Below are 20852 nucleotides of genomic sequence, written 5' to 3'. Positions count from 1 at the left end.
GCGGACTCTCAACCACTGCGCCACCACGGAAGCCCTGCCTAGTCCTCCTTGATGTCTGACTGTTCACTCTCCTGAGATTCCATGAGCCACTCCAAGGCATTTTAATTCTATTTTTTTTTTTTTTTGTGCTTAAGTTAGAGTTGGTTTCTGTTATTTGTAGCTAAGAATCCAAACTGACACAAACCCAAATGCCCAACAATTGGGGCTCAGATCCAGAAAGTGTGATACAGCCCATGATGGAATACTACACAATCAGGTACAGCAATGAGATAAATGTATGTTGACGTGGAAAGATGTTCATAATATAGCATTTGGTGCAGAGCAGGTTATAACAACACAGGATGCCGCAGTGTGACACCATGTTTGCAAAATAGACTCTGTACCTTCATAGAAAAAGATCTAGAAGAAACTGTAACAGTATTTATTCTGGAGGGTAGGAAGGTGAATGATTTTTCTTTCAGCTTATCATAAAGATAAGCTTTCTAACCTTTCTATAATATCTGTGTAATCAATTTTTTGTTTTGCTTTTTAAAAAATGGGCACTGGAGCCATACTATCTTGGTGCCTGTCAAGAGTGAAGTGATTTTCTGGGTTCAGGCAGCAACTTATTTACCAAATGCCCAGGCTCCTGCTATAGCCACAGCTTCCCTGTAGCTCTAACTACTGCTTAAGAACATGCCGGAAGCATCTGAGTCTCCAGAACAAGGAAGCAGCACTTCCCACAGCTCCAGGGCACCAGCGGCATCCCACTTATGAGAACCTTGTGAGGTGGAGGGTCTGCTCTCTGCCTGGTGGAAAAGAGCAGCTCAGAGAGACAGGTGACCTGCCCAGGTTCCCACAGTGAGGGTTTAAAGCCAGGTCACCTGGCCCAGGGCCCCAACACCCCAGGAGCTACTCAAGTTCACTAACAGCCAAAATGAAGTGGCTGAGCCTGGGGAAGGACTCGGGATTGTCCTGTGAAGTCAGCTGTGTGGACACGCTGCTAACGGGTGAGGGTGAGGGAGGGGAAGCTCTCTGCTCAGTGTTGGGGCCTGACCTCCTTGCCCTGCAGAACGGCCTCCTCCCAGGGGTGACGGTCAGGAGGAGAGTGGACCTGTGGGATAGTCTTACCTTCCAGGTCTCAGCTTGAAGGTCATCTGCTCAGAGAGGCTCTCCTTGACCCTCTAAGGCAGGTCCAGACATTAGTGCCTCAGCCGCTTGTCTCCTTTGGAGCACTTCACGTAACTTGCAGTCATTCTCCTTCATGGTCTGTGTGTCCCTGCTTGGCTGTATGCTCCCTGAGGGCGGGGCTTATGACTGTCCCGCTCACAGCTGTGTCCCCATGTCTGGTCCCCTGAAGGCACTCACCAAGTATCTGCTGAATGATGGAATAGGTGAACCCTGGACTGGGGTGGTGAGCAAACCCTAGGGGTTTCACCTCTGCCTTTACAGGCTGTGGGACCTCAGGCAAGTTGCTGCTCCTCTCTGGGCCTCTTCCAAGCCTTGATGTAAGTATAAATATCCAACTTCATTTAAAGGGTTGCCCTCACCCTTCCTGAATATATTAGGACCAATTCAAGGGGAGGTAATAGAAGTTGGCATCTTTATACCTTAAATCAACTGCTGGTTGGTTATTCTTTCTGATGATAGCGTTACAATGGTCTCCCCAGGAGTCACTGATGTGCGATGAACCCAACTGTACTTCTTATCCAATAAACTCCTTTATTGTAACTTTACAGATTTTTCCATTACAATACTGAAAACAGCACTAGTGATTCGTAACACTTAGGCCCAAATCAAAGGGGAACCCCTCCTCAAATTATAAGGTAAATGACACGTAATTGAACATATAGTAAACGTTGGGCAAAAGGAATTCAAAATATAGAAAATGGGGTCGAGATTTTGTGTGTGTGTGTGCAAACACTTTAAGGTTTAGTTTATTGGGAGGACACCATTTTTGAAAGCACATGATTTTGAAAACTATTTTTAAAATCTGTGAGAAAACACAACTGTAGAGAAAAGGCAAAATCAAGCAAAAACCAAAAAACCTCCAAAACGAAAGGAAGTGAATCAAATACACGAGGCTGCAATGCAAACCTCTGGTGCTTTGGCCCTGGAATGGCAAGTGAGCAGGTTTCACAGACATTCTCCGTGGAAAGGAACGTCTGGGCCTGGTGTGACATCGCTGTGTCTCCGAGTCCTGTCTCCTCACAGAGGAAAAGAAGTTGCTCGTCCAACACATCTGCCGGGTCCGCCAGGCAGGGGCCCACATCTCCAATCCGTTTGAGAACAGCCCCAGATCCCGTAGAGGTGGTCCCGGAGCCGCAGGGCGACGGGTGGGAGTCAGGCCCCGCCCCTGCCAGAGCTGTCCGAGTGGTTCACGGGGAGCGGGTGGGCCTCCGTGTTGAACACCCAGTCTTCCAGGGAGAGCATGTCATCTTCAGAGAACAGAAGATAGAGATACCTGTGCCCCGGCAGGGAGGGGAACAAGACACAGCCTGTCAGCGCTCTGGGGAAGGGGGCACCCACTGGGAAGGAATCTCAGGGGCCTCTGAGACAGGCCTGTGCCCAAGGGCGCAGGGAGGTCGGAGACCCCAAATCTGCCCGGAGGGCTCGTCCCCGGGAAGGAGCTGTGGACGCGGAGGGGAGCCCTGAGCTTTAGGTCAGGCAGAGCCGGTTAATCCTGGCTCTTCTCCAGCCCCCACTCTGTACCTCCCCGCAACCAGCTTCCCGCAGGTGCTTTCCCCACCTGGCCCTCTTAGGACCCCGTGTGGCCTAGATTCTCTTTTTTTTTTTGCAAGGAGGCCTGAGGGCTACCCCAGGACTCGGCCTGCTTCCTTATGTACCAGGAGACTCGACACTCAAGTAGATGTCCGGGCGCTAAAACGCACAGGGAGTCGTGACTCCAGAACTGCAGGTTTCCAAGCCAGGGGGGTTTTTAATGGAAGGAACAGACCATCCAATCCATCCTAAAGAGCTAAAGCACAAGGGGACTGCTTTAGGGAACAGCGAGGAAACGAGGAGGCCAACTTTCGCCCCAAGAAAGGAGGGGAACAGCGCAGCAGCAGGACTGCAGCAGTGACCGGGATTGACACCATCATGGTTATTATTCTGCCCATTTTACAGAAGGGCACAGTTTCAGAGAACTTACGTCACTTGAGGAGACAGGTTAAAGAAGTTAACTTCTCACATAGCTAATGCTTAGGGGGGTGGAGTCCAGCCCAGCCTCACTCTGCGTGGAGAAACTGGCCTGGCCCAAGGCCCGCCCCTGGATCCCAAGCCTCCATCCCTCTTGGGCCCCCCTCCTGGGACGGCAGAACTTGACTGATGGTGAAGGAAGGGACTGCTGCCCCCGCCCCTCCTCTCTGCCCCCTCCCCCTTCCCTAAGAAAAGCCCGAGTTGCCCTCTGGGAAGAACACTGGCCGAGCCCCCAACTCACTTTAGTGTCTCCGCTAGAAAGAAAGTCTGCTGCTTGTTGTCGTGGTTGGGAACCCTACTGTATACGTCTTGGATCCCAGAGAACCCGGCTTCCGTCCGACAGTATTTCTCCAAGGCCTGAAGGAAAGGAAGGCAGCCTTGGTGTGGGGAGAGGAGAGGCCCCCCCAAGATTCACGCCTGCCCAGCTCTCGAACAGGCAGGCCCTCCCACCCCTTGGCTGGGGACCCCAGCATTGGTGGGGGCAGCAGGCCGAATTCCTGCCGTCACCACGCTGCCTGGGCCCACGCGGAGAACTTCGTCCCTGCCCGGCCTGAGCGCTTCACCTGGTGTGAATTTAGAGGAAGCTTCTCTGCCTCTTGGGGAACTAGACTGACCTGACAGACTCACCCACAGTGGTGGACAGGGGCCAGGGAAGGGGCTGGTGGTGTTTGCGGGCTGGGATTTGGGGACTGGACTTGGCACGCCCCAGGGATTCCCTGTAGAGATGTAGTCCCTGGGCCAGAGGCTGTGCCTGCCTTTTGTACAGAAATGCAAGTTTTACCCACTGAGGGTCTGTGGGTGGGGCCCAGGAGCACAAAACACTTGGCTTTCAAAGGTCAAGAACCAGGGTCTTCAGGAAAGCAGGGGCACTCTGGCCAATGAAGCATGTCAGGGAGCCTGACCAGGGCCCACACCCCAGCTGAGCATGTGCTCTGGGAGTGTGGCTCTCCCCACCAAGTCTGTGCCTCCGAGAGCAGTGGGCCTGGGGGAGAACAGCAGAGAAAGTTTGGCATCCATCCAAGAACCTTCTGGAATCCCCACCCCTGCCTTTGATACTGCCCCAAAGAAGGAAGGGGATTGGGGAAGCAGAGCCCAGAGAGGGGGCTGCCCAGGGCTGGGCTAGCTTCGGGCAGAGGAGGGAGGTGAGCTGGCAGCCCGCTCCTGTTTGAGAGTAGAAATCTAAAGTCACCTGTCCAGGCTTCAGCATCAGAGGGCAGTGACCACGTGTGTGCTGGGCCACCTCTGACTGCTGCCCTGCGTTCGCCCCTCTCCGTTTGCTGACATTATTGGGCACTCAGAACACTCTTCACAAGTTCCTGCCCAGCTGGGGACTCTGGGCTCTGCAACCAAACCCTGACCCTTTGCACTCTCAACTTTAGCCAGATGCCAGCCTGGCTTGCCCTTCCTCTTGGGTTTGGACCCTGACTGTGAATTCTCAAGGGCACCTGCCACCAGTTCTCCACCCTCCCCCTGCGCCCCGCCACTCACCATCACCACCTCCCAGCCCCACTCCCTGTAGATGGGGTCGTGGGTCTGCCGCCACAGGTACATGTAACTCTCCACCACCTCGGGCCGCAGGATGTAGTAGCTCTCACTCGTCTGCGTGGCCACGGCCTCTCTGCCTGAGTTAAACCAGAAGGCTTCGGGCCCCAGTTTGGTATCTGCAGGAATGACAAACCAGAGGGCCTGGGTCAGACCTCCCACCTCCTGCTCTTCAGGATCCCAGTGCCCCAGGAGAGACGGAAGCGGCGTGGTAGCCCTGGCCGGGGCCGGCTGGTGATGGGCTGGCATGGGCTGGCCAAAGCAACGCCCTTAGGCCTCGAAACTTTTGCAGTTTAGACCCTGAGAATCCAAATGAACTTCCCAGCAGTCCGGGGAGACAAAAGGTTGGGTGGTGCTCCCCAACTGTGTATTTTGAGACATTAGCCCTGCAGGATGTTAACCAGTGCTCGGCCAAGAAAGGGTTGTAGGTTTAAGCACATTTGGGGAACAGTGGGTTAAACAAAGTGATAGCCTCCTGTCTACTGGACTTACCAGACCCTTTAATTTGCTAATATGCAATGATGCTTCTCCACAGACCCCCTTTCTCTGGGAACTGCTTTTGACACTTCCCAGAACCAGCCTCCCAGAGCTGACAGTTTGGGAGACTGCTGAGGTGGAGATGAGGGAAGATTCGCCCAGAAGGCACATATTCAGGCAGAGGGAGCTGAATAAAGAAGGCCTGATGAGGTCTGGGTTTTGTTGTCATTGTTTGGTTTTGGTCAGTTTGTTGCTGTTCCTGTTTTCTGGATGACCACCATTATAACCACCACTGCAGCCACCATTTATGAGTTCAAGGGCAGTGCTGGGTGCTTTACATACACTTATTTCAATCCTTAAAAAACGTTGTTTTGGTAAGGCAGGTACTATTATCTGCCACTCGCGCATGTGGAAACTGAGGATCAGAGAGGCTATGTAATTTGTCCAAGGTAACACAGCAAGTTGTGGCCGAGCTGGGATGTGACCCTGGATCTGTCTGATGCCCTTTTCCCAGGCTGTCCTCTCTCTCTTTCTCCCCTGGGTCTGACTCTCTAGGTCCAAAATTTACGGTATGTGGGTCAGATCATCCTCCCTTTAATGCCTGCATATCCTGTCAGTCAGCAGAGGGCCCAGCTCTGGCCCTAATGTGGGCCCCCACCTCCCATTAGGGCTCAGGACCCCAAGAGGCCCTGGGCTGCTTTTTCTCAGAGACATATTGGAGCTTTGCAGGACATCCTGCTCATTCACGGAGGGCTTCATGGAAGAGGAATTAGGCAGATCCTGGCTCCTCTGATCCTCTCAGATGGCACAGCTGCTCTTGGCCATCAGAACACAGCCGTTCCGCCACGCTGCTAATGGGGTGAGGGCAAGAGCGACTTCTGCAGCCAGCCATGGACCAGCCGGGCTGGTTGTAACCACATGCTCTACTAAGCGGACTGTCTTTTATGGTCTGGGCTGATTGTCCCCGACAAATAGCAAGCTTTTTATTATTCCTGAGATTTCCTATTTGTTTATGGTGCTGGCAGAGATAGCTCTTTGAAGGGAATAGAAGACCAGTTTTAAGGACCCACTGCGAATGGCTGGCTTCCTGAAAACAGCTCCAGGAGCTCTGGATTCCACTGGCACGCTCACAGACACGTTTTCGGTGGACTGCTAACAAACGCCTCCCATGCTGCTGGCTGAAGGCGCGGGCCAAGTACTTCCTGTGGGGCCCAGGAGACCTGTGTTATTGTTCCCATTGAACAGATGAGAAAACAGAGGCCACCAGCCGCTGAGCGGCAGAGTGGCATTTGAGCCAGGATCTTTTACTGCAGATCCTAGGTCCTCTCCTCCAACCAAGGCTGGGCTTACAACTCAGAGCAGTGGGCCCCTTCTGGGGTCACGGGGGGCTTGGGGCTTTTTCTGAGGGGTGTTGTTTAGAAAGGTAGCACACAAGATGGGGCTGGGCATCAGGAGACCTGGGTTCTAGCCCCGGCTTAGCTACTCATACATGGTGTGGCTTTGGCTAAGCCAGGTCCCCGCTCTGGGCTGACTCAGTTTCCCTGCGTGTAAAATGAGGAGTTGGGTTCACATTCTCTCATGTGGCTTCTGAGTCTAGTATTTGACAGTTCTGCGGTGAGTGCTGGCGGGGATGGTGCAGAAGCTCTCAAGCTTTCCGGGGGTCTTGGATCAGAGGGTGATTATGGGATGGTGCCAGGAGGTGGTGAGACCCTCTGAATGGGAGCACTCCAGGGAGGAAAGGCAGAGATACGTTTAGGGGTAGGGGCTCAGGGAGAAGGAATTTGCTAAAGGCTCAGGAAGCCAATGTTTCTGCCTCAGGGGCTGGAGGACCCTCTGCTCTGAGCCCCTCACAGGGGAACTTGGCCGGGTCATCTCTGAGCCTCAGTTTCCTCATCTGTGTTGTGAGGGTCAGCGATGATGTATGTCAAGTGCTGAAGGACACCCGGCACACACAAAGTGCTAACACAGCACCGTGTTCCCTTTAACTTAGGGCACAATCTCTGTGTGTGGATAGCACACCCCTCATTCAAATTCCGGGTAACCTCCAAGGTGAGGCTTCCCTAAGTCCACGTGTTCCCTTCACTCACTGCCCCTCTCCTGGTCTTTCCAGTTCTTCCTGGTGTCTAGCCTCAGTCTTTCCTGCTGCCCCTTCCCCTTGCAGGGTTACCTGAGCGGGCGTACGATTCGTGGCACGTCTTGGTGATCTGGGCTGCGAGCTCTCGGTAGTGGGCCCTCTTTTCTTCCTTGGCATCCTCAGCGCCGAGGGCGATCATGCCCCCGGAGAAACAGGCCAGGTGCCCCATCTTGTGGTCCAGAATCCCCCCTCGCCACTCAGCAATGTAGGTCAGCCCCCCGGGAGAGACATTCAGCAAGTGGGTCTCTATTGCCTGGGAGCAAGGTGGGAATTGGGCAGGGAGGAAGGGCATGGGAGGGTACAGAGAAGGGGAGGGAGAGGACGGAAAATGAACATTTTGGAGACGGCAGCAAGTGCAGCTCTGTCGAGCCCTGCATCCCAGACAAAGGAGGCCTGCTGACCTTGGCTGGGGGCGGTTCCTGATGGGGCTGGTGGGAGGTTCTGCCACTCACCCAGCTGAGGTCTGGTGCTTGCTGGGGGGCTTGGTCACAAGGCAGCTCCCCAGGGCCAGTCTCTTACACAGACTTTTTAAAAACTTCTACATTCAAAAATTTTTGGAAAAAATACCTTTAAAAATTATTATCAATCTCCATTATATCCTCTGTTAGGGAATCTTAACCTGAAGCCCAGTTGGCCTGTGGACGGGCTGGAAGGGGTCCAGAATGCCCCTAAACTTGTATGTGACACTTTAGGGCATTTTCATGGGAAGAGGGTCAGTAATATTTGATCAGATTCTCAAAAAGGACCACAGAAAATAACAGCTGCCCTCTACAGGCCCTTATCACAGGCTTCCACATTTAATGCTCACAAAAAGCCAGGCACATGGGCTGTAGTGCCCTCTCTAGACACAGGGGTTGAGTGGTGTGTCCCAGGTCACCCACCACACCATGATCAGGACAAGGACCCCCAGATGCCCAAGCCTGGCTCCTTCCTTTACCCAATGGCTGCTCCTTTTGGTGGCAAGGGGCTTTCAGAGTCCTCCCCTGGTCCCCCAATAGGTGGTGCTGTTGGGAAAGACTCCCAGGATGTTGGGGGTGTAGGTGTCAGGCCATCGTGCCCCTGACTGCCTGCCGTTAGTCCCTTGGGAGCCCTGGAGACTGAGACGATGGTGGCAGCCACCCGCACAGCTGCAAGGCTGGACTCGATGGGTCCTAATCCAGGGCGGAGCCTCTGGGGCCCTGGCCAGGCCTGTGCCTCCACTCTTGCCCTCCCGTCTATTCTCTGGGGTGGGTGGGCGGTGGGGTGCACTCTGTACGTAGTGGACCTGACTGTGTCTTGGGCCTGTTTAATGCCCTCCCGTGGTCCAAGTGCCCTCAGACGAAAGTCCAGCAGGGCCTCCGAGACTCCCTGATGTACACCCTGAGGTTTAACCTGACGCCACGGACATGGCTCCCGGGTGTAGACTCTGGTTCAAACCCCACCTCCACCAGTTCCGAGCTGTGTGACATTGCGCAGGTTCTATGTTCTCTCTGTGCCTCAATTTCCTCATGTATAATATGGGGATGAGAGCATGAACCACTTCACAGGGTTGTGAGGATTCAACGGGCTGCGTCTGCAGAGCTTAGCATATATTTCTTCGCACAGAGAGGCCTCAGTAAGTGCTGGCTATTCTGATTCCTCTCCAGCCTGCCCCCGCCCCGTCCCCGCTCCAGCCATGCCGCAGGCCTCATTTCATTCCTGTGCCCCCTCCCCCAGGGAACATTTCCTGAGCGCCTCTCGGTGCCAGCACTGTGCTCCGTGCAGGGAATACAGCCCTGGAGATGGGTCTGGACCCGGACTCAGGGAGCTCACCCATGGGCACAGAGACATCCCAACAAAAGCAAATACAGCCGAGAATCCCCATTTGTGATCAACATTCTGAATGAAACAAATTAAAGGGACGAGGCAGAAAAAAGCTCGGGGAGGAGGTCCTACTTTGCGGAGTGAGGCCAGAGAAGGTCTCTGCGCTGGTGACCTCCACGAAGACCTTTTCTTCCTGCCTCAGGTGCTTTGCGGCAACCACTGCTTCTCCCCCAAGCTCCCATTCCAGCTCTACTACCTCTAGCTCTGCGTTTGGGCCCCTCCAGGATGCCTCTTCCTTGGTGAAAATACCCCAGAGTCTAAACCACTGTGGCCCCATTACACTACTACCCTGTTATCTTTCTATGAGGTGCTATTCCCACGTGTGTGCGCCTATTTGTATACATTTCTGTGGAACGTCTGCCTTTCTCCCAGGACTCTGAGTGCCAGGTGACGGCAGAAGCCACCACTACCATCCTCTAGCCGGTGCCTGGCAGGTGGGAGGTGCTCAAACAACATTCGTCCCTCGATCTGTCTTGTCCTTTGCCCTCTGCTGTAAGGCCCAGGCCGGTGGGCTGCCTGCAGGACCCTCACTGAGCAGCAGATGGGGAAGCTCTGATGAAGCGACTGGCGCGCCAGGGCACCTGCTCCCTGTGGGGAGAAGCACCGAGGCAGCCTGGAGGGCTGCCGCGTCCGGGCCGGGCCCTGGCTCCTGGGCAGAGCTGGGTCCACAGCAGCTGCTCTGCGTCGCTAAGGGTGCTGGTGCGGGAGGGGTGGCAGGGCTAGTCCCGGGCACAGAAACCTGGTTCAGTTATCACTGCCAGCGCTGGGGAGAGGACACAGACATCCGGGGAGATCCCAGGAAGCTTCACACTGTAGCTGGAAATCTGTACGTTCAAGACTGTCTCCCCCTGGTTATTTCTATTTGGGGTTAACCCCAAGCTAAGTAGTTGTGGTAAAGAGGAAATGATAGGCCAGTCTCTCTTTGAGGATATAATTTAGACAAGCAAATGCAAAGGTAAAAAATAAAAACCCCAAGGCTTTCTAAAACCCTCAGCAAAACACAAGATAGCACAGTTGGGCCACCGACTGTTAAAAAGGCTAAAATCATAGCAAGAGACATAGTAGAGAGCTGAGTTTGAATCCCAGTTCTGCAGTTTGAGAGTTGGGTGACTTTGGGCAAGTTACTTCCCTTTGCTGAAGACTCCCTTTCCTCAACTGTAAAATGGGAATGATAATTCCTGGGATGGTTATGAAGCTACTCAAAGACGCTGGCTTAGCGCCTGGCACTGACGGTTCCTTCCTCTGCCTCCTGGAGGGCACCCCATCTGCGCACTTCTGAGAGGGCCTTCAGGCCAGCCAGGCTCCCCTGCAATTCGGCAGCTGGTGAGTAGAGGCAGGGGCCCTGGATCCCGAGTCAGCGAGACCCGTGTTTGCGTCCTGGCTCTGCCATGTTGCTGGGTGACCTTGGGCCTTTCTGAGCCTCAGTTTCATCATCTGCAAGAAGGGGCTAAATAAGGCCAGGCACCCAGCGCACCTGCCTGGAGGAGGCCACAGGGACAGAAGCTCCCTGTTCTCCTTGCTGCTCCTCCTCTGTGACCCCGGGGTGTGTCCAGCTGATCTGGCTGAAGCCCTCACACCCACCCTAGCTGGACACTGGTCTAACCCACATACTGGAGCCCCCAGGGCAGCTTTCAAGGCTATTGCCTGGGCCCCAGCCCAGAGGTTCTGATGTCACCTTGTTGGGGGGCAGCCTGGGCATTGGGGTTTTACAGCTCCCCAGGTGATGTTTAACATGCCAACAAGGCGGACAACCGCCAGAACATTCTTCAAAGCCCCAAACTCGCCAGAGGCCCAGCCTTTACCCAGGGTCAGAGACACTTCAGGCTCTTCACTGGGGAGATCAAACGTGGGAGCAAAGCTGAGTTCTAGCCTGTTCAATCGAGTACTTCTTCTACAAAACTCCCCGTTTGCTTAAATAATTTATGGCCATTTCTTCCCTTGAACCCTCAACTACAGTGTTCCCTGAGGGCTGGGAACTGGGCTGCTTGTGAACTTTATGTTTACTCTGCAAGGAAGGCAGAAAGGGCAGAAAGGGCCTCTCCAGGCAGCACACATGGCCACCGCTGAACCTGACCGCTAATCCCTGACAGGAGCCGCAGGCTGCAGCGGAAGCTCAGCTCAGAAGCTGGAGTGGACGGGGCTGAGCCAGACTGAGCTGGGACTGGAATCCTGGGACCTGCTTCATGACTCAGGTCTTGGTGCCAGGGAGCTGGGCAGGGAAAACTCATCACTGAGCCCACAGTTTAAAGGATCCATGGCTCTGGAGGCCTGTTCCAATGTGCTTCCTTTAAGGACTACCATTCCTGGCCGGATTCATGTGATCAGAGTGTAGCTAGATATCATTCCTCCAACCAGTCTGCTGCCCACACCCATCGATCTACCCATATCTACCCACCTATCCACCCACATCCACCTACCCATCCATCCTTCCACCCACCCACCCATCCATCCAATCATCCATCTGTTCACCCACCCACTCATCTTTCCTTCCCTTCTCCCTCCCTCCCTCCCTCCCTCCCTTCCTTCCTGCCTTCCCCTCATCCATTTATTTGTTCACAAAATAGTGACTGTATGCCTCCCAGGTACCAAGCACTGTTTTGGGAGTGAAGTATACAGTGAATAAGTAGACAAGATCCTTGCTCTAGACAGCTCAGGAAGATAGACAATAAACAAGTAAACAAATACACACATGTGATCATTTTAGATGCTGATAAAGGTGAAGATGACTAATAATAATAAGCCTCAGGTATGTGAGAGAAAGAGAAGCTGGGGAAGGCTAATTCAGGGGCATCTGAGTTGACCAATAAGCAGGACCCAGCCACCTGGATGATATTCCAGGTAGAAGGAACAGCAGGTACAAAAGCCCTGAGGTGGGAACGAGTCTGGTGTATCTGAGGAAGGTTGGGAACGAGAGCTCAGAGGGCAAAGGGGAGAGAGCTCAGAGTGACCGGCAGTCCCAGATCAGGGACTGTGGGCAAAGGTGAGGAGTCTGGTTTATTCCGAGCGCTAAGGGAGTCCTGAGCGGAGGCGCATGCGTTTACAGCTATTCTGGCTGCTGCGGAAGAACTGACTTAGAGTGGGGAGGGGTGGAGCAAGGAATCCAATTAGCTTAGACCACGGTGGCAGCAGAATAGATCCAGCCTGCTCAACGTACTTGATGAGGAAACTGAGGCCCGGAGCCTGCCCAGTGCCTTTTCTTTAGTTGGGCTCAAAGGTATCTATCGATGGGGCTGCTGGGATTCCTTAACCCCCTTCCCAAGAGCCCAGGCTAACCGACTCCCCCTCTGTCCTACAGTCTCCGCCTCTTTGGAGGGACCCATCTGAGCTTAGCATCCCTGTTCACTCCATGCCTTGTGGACAGACCGGCAGAGCTGAGGGACAGTGGGGAGAACCTGGTGGCTGGCTTTGGAGACCTGGCTCTAGCTCCAGCTCTGCCAGTTCTGCGCTGTGTGGCTTTGAGCAAGTGCCTTCTCCTCTCTGGGCCTTGGTTTCCACCCACATAAAGAGAAGGAAGAGAAGTGGATGCTCCACTGAGGGAGGCCCCTCCCAGCCGGGATGTGCTAAGTATGTCACCTCTGGCTCCACAGGAAGATGGCCGAGGGTCTTGCTCTGGTAGCCTCACTTGGGGGCTCCTAGTCTGGCTGTGTTCTGGGCTCTGACACATCAACAGAAACACAGACACTGTGGTTTCTGAATCAGACTGCCTGCTGCTTCCTGTGAGACCTCGGACAAATGACTTCACCTCCTTGAGCTTGGGTTTTGCATTTGTGAAATGAGGATGCTCACATGGCCCTAATTTCAAGGTGTTTGAGAAGCGTCAAGCAACAGGCTGGGGAGGGGACTGTCTTGTCCTCCCTCTGGCCAGTTCACTGTAGGGGTGGGGTGGGGAGCAAGCCCCCCGGCTCTCAGGGACCCGCGTGGGAACTGGTGGCGAGTGACTGACCACCCATGAAGAATCAGGCGCCTGTCTTACCTCCAAGGCTTCGTAGTACATATCTTTAGCCTCCATATCTGTCTTGGCCGACATCAGCCAGGATTTGATCAAATACTCGTAAAAACTGTCCCCGAGTCCTCCAACCGAGACATGGTCTGTGAGGGGAGAGAGGACAGGAACATTATCTCCACCTGCCGAGGCCACCACGACTCGGTGGGGAGAGAGCATTTAATCCGCAGCCTCGGAGCCCCCAACAGAACGGGGGCTGGGAGGAAGGCATGGCCTGCGACCGGGGGAACCAGGGCCAGCTTGAGCACCATCGTCCCTCATGGAAATGCAGGGGCTCCTTCGGCTGCTATAAATCATGTCATCGTGTTGCTTTTGCAGGCGGAGGATGGGGCAGGGCCTCTGGTTATTAACCGTAAATGAGTTGCATTTCTTGAAAAAGATAATCTGGTGGCAGGGAGTTCAGAGTTTTTTATTACCTGGTGACAAACATGGTAATTAATGCTGGGCAGGCTCATAAAAGGCCGCGGAAAGGAGCAATGAGAGGCTTAATTTAGTTGGTCAGAGCACAAAGCTGTTCTGGGAAAGCCAAGTTTAAATTTAGCAAATTGGGATAAATGGGGTTCAAAGGAGCAGAGGGAAGGAAAACCGGGTTTGAGGACCCCTCCGTCCGCCCTGGTGGAGCAGGAACTCCAGGTGTGGCTGAGCGGGCAGGTGTCTCCACCCAGGGCTACCCCAGGAGAGGGATGGCTGACAGAGGAGCACTTAATTACAGAAGCAAGACACGGCAATGCTTCACTCACAATTAACAACAGGGAAACATAAAGGCGTTTAATAGATAAAACAAGGAGGAAACTGCGGTTTCCTGTTAAGCAGCAAGACAGTGAAGAAGGGAAGGGGGTGGATGAAGGCGGGGTGGGGGGGAATGGGAAGAGGATTTTCAGCTCCTCTGGGGAAAGAGGGGTTAGAAAAAGAGAGGGGAGGGGAAGTGGGTGGGGGGAGAGAGAAAGAAATAGAGAATACAGCAACAGCCACCCTTTATCGAGGGTCTACCGTGGGCCGGGAGCTTTACTGTATCATTTATAACAATCTTCCCAAGAACCCTGTAAGGTAAGCACTACGAACCCCATTTCCCAGATGGGAAAACTGAGAGTGAGCCTAAATAGCTCGGCCAAAGCCGCCGAGCTGGAAGAGCTCTCACTTTCTGCAGCTTTACACAGTCAACCAGAGAATGAAAATAAAGACACGGAGAGAAAGAAAGGGCAAGTGGGAAGAGGGAGGGTCAGATAAAACATCGGAGGGTCAGACAGCTGGGAACCAGGAAAGGGGGCTGACAGGAGGCTCCCACAGTAAACAGGGGCCCCCTCCAGCCCCCTCCGTAAACAAACCCTGGCCCTGCAAGGTTTCAGGAACGGAAGGAGCACTTGTGAAAATGCGAACGGACCAGGTAAAGCCTGAGGCTTAGGGAGGCGTTGGGGAGGGCCAGCGTGAGCTGGACTTTGTTACCTGAAAAGACGGAACCAGCACAGCGTCACCCTTGCCCCTGTTCCCAGGGGGAGGACACAGCTGGGCAAGCCCAGAGGGAGGGCGGGGCTGTGCCAGGCCCGGCATGTGGATGGCGTGTCCACGGCCGGGGCGCGAGGTCTGTGCAAGGCAGGGGTGGGGAGGCCGGAAGTCAGACCGGGTCAGCCTGTACAGAAGGGGCCCCCGCTCACGGCAGTCAGCTGGGGGCACGGGCACCTCCACGCTCGTCTCCTGGGCTTACCTCCTCTCACGGTTCCTCTGCCACCCCAAACACTGCTGGCCCCCTGCCCACTCTGTGTCACTTGTGATGACCCCTCTGCCAGGAATACCCTTCCCCACCTCATGCGGCTGACACCCCCTCACTGCTTCACCTCAGCTCAGAAGGGCTTTCCTCCGTGTCCCCATAACACTGAGGTCCCCGCAGGGTGATGTGAGGAGTGAGGGAAATAAGGCACCTGCACCCTCTGGCCCGGCGCCCTCCTGCGGGAAGTGCTTGGTGTAGCCGTCCCACCGTCGCTAGGTGCGAGCCTTGCCCTCGGCTGCTCCCAGCGCTGTGTCATCGGTACCTGTCCGTGGGTCTACCTGCCCCGCTAGGCTGTGGGCTGTGTGGGGAGGAGCCCTGTATGACTCGCATCTACGCCCAACACCTGTGTGGCACACTGCAGATGCCCAGTAAGTCCTGAATGAGAGAAGGACAGGCATGTGGGGGCTGTGCTCAGAAGAGCCTTGAACGTCAAAGCCAAAGAGACTGGACTTCACCATGTGATCGCAGAGTGTGTGGGGGGGACAAGGTCAAGGGCTTCACCTGGCAGGTGTGCGCGGGAGAGGGGAGCCAGGCCAGCAGGAGTCCCACAGGTGTTTGAGGTAGGACACCCTCTTGGGGACATGTGTGTAGTCTCCCGGGGCCTCAGCTGCAGTGCACAGGTGGGGGATGTCTTCCCCGCACCGAGGGGCACGTGGGGAGAAGTGCAGGAGTGGGAATTAGAGACGTGGATCCACCATTAGCTCAGGGCAAGCCAGACGCCCCTGGGCCTGTCTCCTGATCTGTAAAATGTAGAAGGGAGAGTTGGTGTGCGTGAGCAGAGGTGGGCTCTGCTGCTTCCTGATCGTGTCAGCAACGCTCCCATCACACTTGGCAGCAGGAGGCAGCCACCCTATACGCCTAGGAATCGCCGGCGGGAAAGTGGCACGAAGCTGGGGGAGGTGGCCGGGCTGGAGCTGGCGGGCAGCTCACACTCCCACAGCCACGGGAGAGAACCTGGACTTGCCACTTCCCTCCCACTGAGGAAACTGTGGGATTCGGGCAGTGGACAAGGAGGACAAGCCACCCCAGGGGCCAAGCCAAAGGGCTGGCAGCTCTTTGAGCTCTCAGCGGCTCTGCTAGGACTGGTCTCTTCTGTGCTTGGTGCCAGCAGGAGCCTGCTGGACCTATCCTGGCTGTGAAGTCCTAGCGGCAGGAGGGTCTCAGCCTCCCTTGCTACCCTGAAGCTCAGCTTCAGGCAGGAGTGGGGAGCAGGCAAGAGCAGAGGTCTGGGACTGGGATGCGGCCCTAATTAGCCCTTTGTCTCTTTAAGCTGCAATTTCTCTGGTTGCAATGGGTTACGCAGAGGATTCAAGGAGAGAAAAGAATGTGAACTTCGCTTATGCAAGTTGGGAATGTTATCATTTGCTGGAAAATTACACAATCATCAAAAAACAAGAACAAAACCAGAAAAACCTAAAAAGACAAAGACGGACCAAAACACCCAAGAAAACCACAGAAAACCTGGGATGACCCCAGGTGCCAAAGCCAGGGGAGGAGGAAAGCAGGCACCCCATGATCAGGGCTTTCTTTCTAACCTTCCCTCTGAAATTTGGCAGGCCTTGGATTCCTATTTTATTAATATGAGACAATTTTCCATATGTGACTGACTCTGCCCGGCCTTGCGACCCCAGGTGCAGCCTGAAAGGAAAATTATGCTTCTCAGCGGGGCAGGGGAAGAGGGGGCGGCTCCCCTGTAATTTGCCAAAAGGTAGCTGTTCAGGCTGGGAAGCCACGCCCCTCTCCTCTTTATGGGTTTTGCTGCATTGTCCTGGAGCAGCTAAGGCGGGCAGCTGCTTAGTTTCTCTCTTTACCCAGTCAGGCCTTGCAATTAAAGGCAGTAACGGTTATTGAACTGTCTCTTCCCATGGCCATAATCTGTAATTCAAACCTTCATTTTCTCCCGGCACTTTTGAACTTGGCAGTGTGTTTTGGTTAAAAATACTTTGCATTTCTATAAGTGGTTTTTGCAGGAGGCTCCTTGGGAGTGAGGTCATCCCCAAGGAAAATTCCCGGGTCAAATTTTCTGGGTCTCCTGGATGTGGATCATGGAGGCTCTGGGATGGAAGGACAGGCCTCTGCAGTTTCCTCCCAGTATCCCTGCCGGCTGGCCAGCTGGCCCTCCAGGCCCTGCTTGCATACTTTTGGTGATGGGCGCTTATGACCATTTGGGACAACCCATGTCATCTTTGGAAGATGAACTGAAGTCTGTTTCCTGCAGCTTCTGACCATTGCTCCCACGCCCCTCCACGGTGCGCAAAGAACACACCTCCAGCTCTTCTCCCATTTTGCAGGAGAGGAAACCAAAGCTCAAAGGGATGGAGTGAATTCCCCGCAGGCATGCAGTAATTAGACTCAGGTCTACTTTGTCGCTGAGCCCTTGCTAATGCCATAACAGTTGGGGCTGGAGGCAGGGAAAGGGAGAGGGGTCCTTGTTAGGGTAGAGGCCGTGGAGGTAGGGGCTCTGGGCAAGTCTTGGGAAGCCCCTAGGGGCAGGGCCCATGGAACCTGTTGCCCCCAATTTGTGCTGACTGTGATAACACGACCAGGGCCTTGGACAGAAGGGCAAGGCAGAGCGGTGCTTCTCGATAGGGGTGCAAGCCCGGGAGCTGGAAGACTTTAACACTCTCCTGCCTGAGAGACCTTCAAATCCCATTGTTTCAGTGGGTGGAGCTGGGGGCTGTGAATGAGGCTCCACAGGTGACCCACAACTGCCTGGCTGAAAAAAAAAAACCTCTGAACATAAACAGCAGGAAATCCTAGGGCCAATTCTAACAGGTGTAAGATACCAGTGATGAACTCATGATTTTTATATTGCTGTACAGTTAGGATCTGCTTACACATTTTTTAAGAAATTAAACTTGGAGGTAGGGAACCAGACGAAAGGGGCTGGGAGAGGATGCATGGCCTTTCTTAGAGCCGCTTTTGGAGTAAACTTCTAACGGGAGCACCCCTGCAAGTTTGGGGGAGGATGAAGGAGGCTTCAGTGGGCACTGTAAGAGACGGAGGCTGGGGACAGCTAGCATGCGGGGGATGCACAGGGCAGGGCCTCACTAGCCAGCAGCCATCACATCCGTCACAACGGCAATGGCAACAGAAATGAACACTCCCCACGATGCCCCGAGGGTGGAGGAGGGTGGCAGGAGGGTGGTATCCAGGAGCTCCGAGCCAGTGCCTTGCTGGTACGTGGCTCCAATAAGTGCATCGCTCCTCACTCGGCCGGGGGCCTCGCCCAGCCAGGCCGGGAAGCTGGGCAGGAATCCGCTGGAGGAGGGGCAGCGGCGCCCCTGTACTCACGTTGCATCCAGTTCCCGCTCACCGGGCTGAGGAAGTTGGGGTAGAGGCCGAAGGGCTTGTCAATATCCCTAAGGACCTTTCGGATGTTCCTGACCTGCCAAGAGATGGACACCAGGCACGTCTTCATTTTCTCCAAGAAGCCAGCCGAGTCCCAGCCCACTGAGGACGGAGGCAGCTGGTTCGGGTCCAGAGAGGAAACCATTCCGACGAGGCAGGAAGGCAGAGCTGCGTAACTAGCAGCCGGCTCCAACCCGGAGGTGTGAGTCGGTCCTGCCCCTGTGTTCCAGAGCGGGGTGCGGCCACAGTGGGGCCTGACCCTCCACCTCTGCGCTGACTGCTCTGCCCGGGGCCCTGCCAGTTTCCCCTCCCCCACCTCCCCCCTTCCTCATTGCGTGTGATTTTGGGGACGGGTCTTTCTAGGAGGGCGTTCGTGTAAGTGACAGTAGCTCATTTGTAAGTGCTAGACAGAACTGTCTTTTTAACGGGTCAGAAACGGTTATATTGGCAATTTCACACGGTTCAGCTTGGTAACATGTTATGTTATCAGATACTGTGGGAACCGTTCCAGAGGGGAGGCCTGCGCCCCTCAACATCCCTGTGCCCTAATAGGCATCTCGGGGTTTTAGTAACAACAGCTACAACGCTACAACGCTGTCAACGTTTCTCAGTTGCTGTGAGCCAGACCCATTAGATACATTACCTCCAACCCTCATAACAACCTATACGGTATTATTATCTCAGTCTAACAGACGAGAAAGCCGGATCTCAGAGAGAGCGTCAGTCACTTGCCCATGGTCATGGGATTTGTAAGTGGCAGAGCCAGGACGTGAGTCAGGCCTCTCTGACCACTGGGAGCAGCCCCGGCTCCAACATGGATCAGGGCAGGGACCACGCAGCAAACGAGTAGCAGAGGCCACACCCGCTGGATCAGGAGGCTGGATCTGCAACCATTTGGGCTACAAAGGGCACCATGCGGGATTCAGGAAGGCTTGATCCATCAGGGTCTGCTGTCTGGCGGTACACGAAATCCTCCCAGTACAGACTCTGCAGGACAGAAGGGCCCTCGGGGATGGAGCTGTAGCATGCTCGCAGATTTATCTACAAGGTAAGGAGCAGGGAAAGCAGCCTTTTTAGCTGTCAGACCTTTCTTTCCGGGGGAAGGCACTTTGCTCTGCCACATCAGATCTCATATCCATTTATGTTAACGGAGCCCATTATGGGGGACAGGAATGTGCTTGTACCTGAGTTATTCTCGACTGTCCTGGTGGTGAGCAGTGAAACGGGCTAAATTAGCTCCCCCGGAGGGTGCGGGCGCTTCTAGAATTTGGGCCAATTTGTTGACTGCCAATAATCGCCTCTGTGGGAGGCATGACTGGTGGATGAAAGTAGCTGGAGAATGTAAATGTAAAGAGACACAGAGAGACAATGAGGTGGATGGACACTTGAGAAAAATCCGGAAGCCTGCTGAACTGATCTGGTCTCGAAGAGCATGGGTTTCAGAGCCGGAAAGTCCTGGGTTTGAGTCTCGGCTTTATCACTTACCAGCTGGATGACCCAGGACAAGTGATTTAACCTCTCTGAGTCTCAGTTTCCTCCTCTGTAGAATGGGGATGACAGAAGACACACCTCATAGGGTTGGTGGGAAAACCAGAGCTACTATACGGTACCCAGCACATCGTAGGTGCTCAGGCAGTGGTATCTCCAGACTAGCAGGAACTATAGAGCAAGCTGCTCGTCTCACTCCGCTCTGAGCCGGCCGTGGTGTTCCTAGAGGGGTCTGGCTCAAGAGCAGTGGAAATAGGGAGGCTGGGGGCAGGGAGGGCCTGGAGGCAGGAAAAAAGACCAGAGGAGAAGACCCATCGGAAGTGGGATTGAATTTATTCCATGAGCTCTTGAGGTGGGGTATCCCAGGGAGGCAGAGTCCTCTCAATATAAGGAAAAGCTTCTGAAGGGAGGTCTGACAACACGAGGGGCTGTTTGAGGCTGGTAGTGAGCCCCAGTGCAGAGGAAGCAATCAAGGGGTTGAAAGCTCTTCTTTGAGCTTCTCTAGAAAGCTCAGGTGGATTCCCACACTGAGCAAGCAGTGGTCCTAAACCTGGCATCAAAAAGCACATGGGTGCTTATTTAAAATGCAGACTCCTGGGCCTGGGGTGACACTCAGAAATCCGCTTCTTCACCAGCATGCTAGATGATTCTTTGGGGCTGGTTGGCTGACAAAAGACTGAGAGCCACTGGGTAGAGGTGTGACTCTGTGACCTCCCAGCTCCCTTGGCATTCCAAGAGACTAACATTTTGGGGGGAAGAGAAGGCTTTGGGAGTGGGGGTCTCCTTCTTCCTGGAGGGCAGGGCTTCATCTCCCTATAGGGGCAGGACTCAGGAAGGGACAAGCACCATCTGAGGGTGGTATGTGTCCACTTCTCTTCCTTGGGTTGAGGGTTAGACCTACGGAGACACTTCCAGACAGTAGGACTGCCAAGGGCTGTGACACTGAGGAACTGTTCCTTCTGGAGGGCTTCACAGGGGGGCAGGGATGGGCAGGTGTCAGGATGGACGAAGGCCTGGGTGCTAGCGCTCTGAACCCCCTGTGGCCTTTGCCAGCCTGGTAACGATGAGAAGGA

At 54.5% G+C, this 20852-nt stretch overlaps 1 protein-coding gene across 3 annotated transcripts in view; it reads right to left on the bottom strand.

The window, feature by feature from the left end:
• Positions 1 to 1900: 1900 nt before the first annotated feature.
• The window catches only part of MAN1C1 (mannosidase alpha class 1C member 1), a gene marked incomplete at its 5' end in the record, with an annotated part of 133137 nt that continues 114185 nt past the window's right edge, over positions 1901 to 20852 (bottom strand). Inside the window, 6 exons of one of the 3 annotated variants that reach the window (XM_079697258.1) lie at positions 1901 to 2443; positions 3419 to 3534; positions 4666 to 4838; positions 7364 to 7583; positions 13146 to 13261; positions 18235 to 18393. In XM_079697258.1, coding sequence (XP_079553384.1) covers positions 2323 to 2443; positions 3419 to 3534; positions 4666 to 4838; positions 7364 to 7583; positions 13146 to 13261; positions 18235 to 18393 — 905 coding nt within the window. In that variant the 3' untranslated portion in view covers positions 1901 to 2322. The remainder of the gene's footprint in view (positions 2444 to 3418; positions 3535 to 4665; positions 4839 to 7363; positions 7584 to 13145; positions 13262 to 18234; positions 18394 to 20852) is intronic. The other 2 variants (XM_079697259.1, XM_079697260.1) reach the window with 2 other exon arrangements.

Source organism: Hyperoodon ampullatus (assembly GCF_949752795.1).
Source record: "Hyperoodon ampullatus genome assembly, chromosome: 2".
NCBI classification, from domain to species: domain Eukaryota; kingdom Metazoa; phylum Chordata; class Mammalia; order Artiodactyla; family Ziphiidae; genus Hyperoodon; species Hyperoodon ampullatus.
Note: the sequence above shows the minus strand (reverse complement) of the source record. Positions and strands in the feature narration are given on the sequence as shown.